At 48.0% G+C, this 5,424-nt stretch overlaps 1 protein-coding gene across 2 annotated transcripts in view; it reads left to right on the top strand.

Annotated features, from left to right (window-relative positions):
- Positions 1–5,424, top strand: part of Gls2 (glutaminase 2) — a 16,147-nt gene that overhangs the window by 3,460 nt on the left and 7,263 nt on the right. For both annotated transcript variants that reach the window (XM_021205142.2, XM_021205141.2), the window contains exons 2-7: positions 1,343–1,442; positions 1,802–1,923; positions 2,337–2,466; positions 3,020–3,099; positions 3,348–3,511; positions 3,704–3,766. In XM_021205142.2, the coding sequence (XP_021060801.1) occupies positions 1,343–1,442; positions 1,802–1,923; positions 2,337–2,466; positions 3,020–3,099; positions 3,348–3,511; positions 3,704–3,766 (659 nt within the window). The remainder of the gene's footprint in view (positions 1–1,342; positions 1,443–1,801; positions 1,924–2,336; positions 2,467–3,019; positions 3,100–3,347; positions 3,512–3,703; positions 3,767–5,424) is intronic.

The raw sequence follows: 5,424 nt of genomic DNA, 5'->3' as shown, positions 1-5,424 counted from the left end.
AAAAAAAAAAAAAAAAAAAAAAAAAAAAAAAAAAAAAAAAAATTGCCTAAGCTAAGCATGATGGATGATGGTACATACTTTAGTCTCAGTACCCAAGAGGCAGAGGCAGGTGGATCCCTGAATTCAAAGCCAGCCTGGTCTACAGAGTGAGTTCCAGAACAGCCAGGGCTATACAGAGAAAGTCCACCTTAGGGGAAAAAAAAGTTTTCTAGTCTAATAACATTGATAGAAGTCTTTAGATCAGTGGTTCTCCACCTTCCTAATGTATTAAAGGGCTTAACCCTTTAACCTTTAACCCTTTAACCCTTTAACCTTTAAAACAGTTCTTCATGTTGTGCTGACTCCCAATTGTAAAATAATTTTCTCTGTTATTCCATAACTTTAGTTTTGCTCCTGTTATGAATTGTAATGTATATATCTGTGTTTTCTGATGGTCTTAGGCCCCTCCTGTGAAAGGGTTGTTCGACCCCAAAGGGTCAAGACCTACAGGTTGAGAACCATTGCTTTAGATGTTTTTGGAGTTTTATACCAGTGTGAGAGGCCTTTGCACCTGGCATGGAGACAAAAGCATATGGTGGCGGAGAACAGACAGGAAGTTGGTGATTGGCTTTACAGGGCAGTTTATCATGGAGTAAGGTCTTAGTTAGGCCTCACTCCACCTGTGTGAGGTCGACATTCTGTATCTTTATTCCATAGATATGTAATATTAAGTAGGCTGCCTATAGCAATTGGGAGCAAAGTAGGACTGCACTGCACGGGAGAGAAGAGGGTGCATTTGAGAGAAAACAGGGAGATGAGTTTGTCCAGTGTTAGTTACCAGCTTACTGTAGACATAGAGTGTGGGAACAGTCAGACTGATGCTGTGTTTCCATCTCCTTGTGTACCGATCCTCACGGGAAACACAAGGAAAGACACACACCATTGCTGGATGCGCTGTGCTTCCAGTGTTTGCTGGACATCAGTAAGTGGAATCATTTAGGAGGCAGCTCAAAATAAAGGACTGAAAAGTTCAGAGTTCCCTTTAAAAGAGACTAGAGAGTCTGGTTAGCAACATCTCGCGCTGGGGTGAAAGTTAGGATCACTGAACCCGCCAGAAAAGAGGAGCCTAGAATGATAGCCTGTGACAGGTTCCAGCAGGAGGGGGGGGGAGGAGGAGGAGGAGGAGGAGGAGGAGGAGGAGGGAGCATCCTCAGGCTCCTGCCTCCCCATCTCTTCCCCCAGAAGGTTCAAAGAGGAGCCTAGAATGACAGCCTGTGACAGGTTCCAGGAGGAGGAGGAGGAGGAGGAGGAGGAGGAGGGAGCATCCTCAGGCTCCTGCCTTCCCATCTCTTCCCCCAAACAGTGATGCCTCACACAGCGGCATGCTGCCTCGACTTGGTGACCTGCTTTTCTATACTATTGCGGAGGGACAGGAGCGTATCCCCATCCACAAGTTCACCACAGTGAGTGGCTATCTGCCTCTTCAGAGAACCCTGATTCCTTAGAGTCTTTGGAACCTGTGAGGGGGATGGTTGAACAGTGTAGGGTAACTAATGGCTGCCACTGGGGGATGGGAAATACAGAGGGATAATGGCTGCCTGGGCTAAAAAAGCCAATGCCATCATTCTCCCAAGTCCAGAGGAGAACACCTTTCGTGAGCTGTGGCAAGAGACTTGCTAGCCTTCAAAGTTCCAAAACCAATTTGTTCTACCAGTTGTAATTGGGGTGGAGTGACTTGAGTATCTATTGGGAAACACTGAGGCATGGATTGCTGTCCTTGGCTGACCTAGCCAGACCTCTTCTTCCTCCCCCCCCCCCAAAGGCTCTGAAGGCCACTGGACTGCAGACGTCAGACCCACGGCTCCAGGACTGCATGAGCAAGATGCAGCGCATGGTCCAAGAGTCCAGCAGCGGTGGCCTCTTGGACCGAGAGCTCTTCCAAAAGTGAGAGAACCCCACAGATGAGCATTGCCCCCAAAACAGTTCTGTAGGAGGAAAGATCTTGGGAATTAAACAGTTCAACCCTTCATTTTGTTAGTAGTGTCTAGAAGATGTCCTCATACATATATGATGTATATATTAGGACTTCTCAAAGCTAAAGCTCATAGCTGTGATTATTCTGATTTTAATATTTTTCTCAGAATGTCTTGAGATAGATTCCCATGTCTTTAGAACATATCATTTTAGAGGTTAGGAAATTTAAACCTAGGGAGATAAAATGATATGCCAAAAGTCACACAACTGGTGGTCAAAAATCAGATGAACACTTCAACCTTCTTTACCCCCAACTTCCGTGGTCCCGAGTGAGTCCCAGCTGTGTCTCTCCAGCCCCTAACACGCTCGTGTCTGGGATCCAGGTGTGTGAGCAGCAACATTGTGCTCCTGACTCAGGCATTCCGAAAGAAGTTTGTCATTCCTGACTTTGAGGAGTTCACGGGCCATGTGGATCGCATATTTGAGGATGCCAAAGAGCCCACCGGAGGCAAAGTGAGGGTCAAAGGGACGAGGGAAGGGTGAGGGCTCTGGGCCAGATATACAGTGCTTCTCAGAGACGTCTTGGGGCTGTGGACTCAGTGATGGATGAGCAGAGCCTCTAAAGTGGAGGACTTGGTTTCATGTGTTTTCACATGTGATTCTAATAGCATGTGACTTAGGACTTTTATGGATGTGGATGGCAAAGCCACAGGCCTGTAGTCCCAGCTATTGTTGGGCTAAAACAGGTTGAGAAGTTTGAGGTCAGTATCGGTTACATAGGGAGACCCTGTCTCAAAATAAAGAGATTCAGTCCAGCCTTCAAGGAGACTTACAGGGGCTGAACCTGAGAACCTAGTTCTAGAATTGCCTATATATATATTATGGGCTCTACTGTTTGGACTACAGAGATGTATGGTTGCCAGGGACTAAAGGCCTTGTTGGTTCTGGAAGCAATATACAAAAGGGGACAGATTTTAAATTTTACCTCAAGGTTTCTGACCCTGAGTAGAGCTGTGTTGTTCTCCACAGTCACCTGTCTCCCTTTTCTCTACCCATTTATGCTTAGGTGGCAGCCTACATCCCACACCTGGCCAAATCAAACCCAGACCTCTGGGGTGTCTCCCTGTGCACTGTGGATGGGCAGCGGTAAGATGCTGGGTGATGCCAAGCCTTGTAGTGCATCCCTTTAATCTCAGTACTCGGGAGGCAGAGGCGGGAGGATCTCTGAGTTCGAGACCAGCCTGGTATCACCCTGAGTCCCAGGACAGCCAGAGCTCTGCAGATAGACCCTGTCTCACAAACAAACAGAGATGCTGGGTGAGAGGCAGGAGCTGCAGGGCACAGGTGCAGAACAAAGGCTAACCCCTTTTATGGTACCTGTCTGTCTCCTCCAGGCACTCTGTGGGCCACACGAAGATCCCCTTCTGCCTGCAGTCCTGTGTCAAACCCCTCACTTACGCCATCTCCGTGAGCACCTTAGGCACTGACTATGTGCACAAGTTTGTGGGCAAGGAACCCAGTGGTCTACGCTATAACAAACTCTCCCTCAATGAGGAAGGTGAGCATCTCCAGGGCTCAGGTTCATACCTGCCTTCTCCTGAGCCCTGTGCCTCACCTTCTCCTTTGTGTCTTAGCCTTTGCTCTCATCCAGATAGGAACTGGACCCAACCCCGATGAGCTTCAGAGTAGGAACAGTGCAGAGTAGGCTTTCTTGGTGACTGACAAGACTGAGTGGTTTGTATTTCCCCAGGAATTCCCCATAACCCCATGGTCAATGCTGGTGCCATTGTGGTCAGCTCCCTGATCAAGGTCAGTGCCATTCTAACCTTCTGAAAGGTAATATTCTCTCAACTTCCCTTATCCCCGCGTCCCCATATCTGTTCAGTTTTCCAGGCAGATTGGGCGGGGGGGGGGGGGTTCCTGAGTCATTTGAGAGTTCATAAGAGGCATGGAAAAAATGCATCAGGAAGTCCTGTGCTATAAGCTGTGGATGTTAGTGATAGCTGCCACATCCTCCGTTCCCCTCACCCTCACCCCTTATGCTCCCTGCCCTCTCCCAGAGTTCTATGAGCAGGTCGTGACCTTTGCCTAGGACCAAGAGCCAAATGCCAAGGGCAGGGGGAGGACAACACCATCAGGCATTGATTGGCCACTCCTGGGTGAGAGATATGCTGACAGAAGGGTGAATGGCCAGTCCAGGGCAGTCATTCACGTCACCTGGAACTGTGAGTTGGCCTTGAGCAAGTGATGTCCGACAGGCCCATCAGCTGCAGGTCTCCCAGGGCTTGAGCAAGAACTCAGGAGCAGTGTGGGCAGCGACACTCTGGGGCCAATCATGGTCCCTCCTGAGGAAGGTGGTGTTAGGAACCCTTCCCCCTAAGAACTCAGGTTTCAGAGTCCTGGAGTATTGACTCGGCATTGAGCCTGGTGTGTGTGTGTGTGTGTGTGTGTGTGTGTGTGTGTGTGTGTGTGTGTGTCGAGTGTTAAGGCAAGCATACCTCCCTGTTCTGGGGAGTCCTGTCAGCAGCCCTATCTTTGGGACCTGCCTCATTTCATCTTCTTCTAGAGTTGGGGATGAAGAACATTTGGGTAGAACATTTGCTCCACCCGTGCAGAGACCCGAGGCACTTCAATCTCTGGCACTGCTATAAAGAAATGATTTTTGTTTCATCATCAATATATCTGGGGATATCTCAGTGGCAGAACATTTGACCAGCATACCTGAGGTCTTAGTTTCAATCTTGGTAGTAGAAAGAAAAATCATTCATCAATATAACTGAGTATTCTGCAGACACATAAAATTTCTGTCATAGAGGATCTGGGAATCAGGTATAAGCTAGAGTGAGGCTATAGAATGGGGCATAAAGAATGGGGGTATAGGCGGGGCAGTGGGAGGCAGCACTTGGGAGGCAGAGGCAGGTCGATTTCTTAGTTTGAGGCCAGCCTGGTCTACAGAGTGAGTTCCAGGACAGCCAGGGCTACATAGAGAAACCCTGTCTTGAAAAACCAGAAAGAAAGAAAGAAAGAAAGAAAGAAAGAAAGAAAGAAAGAAAGAAAGAAAGAAAGAAGAAAAGACAAAAGAAAAGAAAAGAAAAGAATGGGGGTATAGGCATGGTAGCACATGCCTATAATGCCACAACCCAGAAGTTCTGGGGCTGGAGAGATGGCTCAACAGTTAAGAGCACTGACTGTTCTTCCAAAGGTCTTGAGTTCAATTCCCAGCAACTACATGGTGGCTCATAACCATCTGTAATGGGATCTCATGCCCCCTTCTGGTGTGTCTGAAAACAGCTACAGTGTACTCATATACATAAAAAAAATTAGAAGTTCAAGGCTAGTCTGGGATACCCGAAACCTCTATTCAAAAGTAAATAAATAGCCGGGTGTGGTGGCACACGCCTTTAATCCCAGTGCTTGGGAGGTAGAGGCAGGTGGATTTCTGAGTTTGAGGCCAGCCTGGTCTACAAAGTG

The sequence above is a fragment of the Mus pahari genome, chromosome 9 (assembly GCF_900095145.1).
Source record: "Mus pahari chromosome 9, PAHARI_EIJ_v1.1, whole genome shotgun sequence".
Classification (NCBI taxonomy): domain Eukaryota; kingdom Metazoa; phylum Chordata; class Mammalia; order Rodentia; family Muridae; genus Mus; species Mus pahari.
The sequence above is the reverse complement of the archived record's forward strand: the minus strand, read 5'-3'. Positions and strand labels throughout refer to the sequence as shown.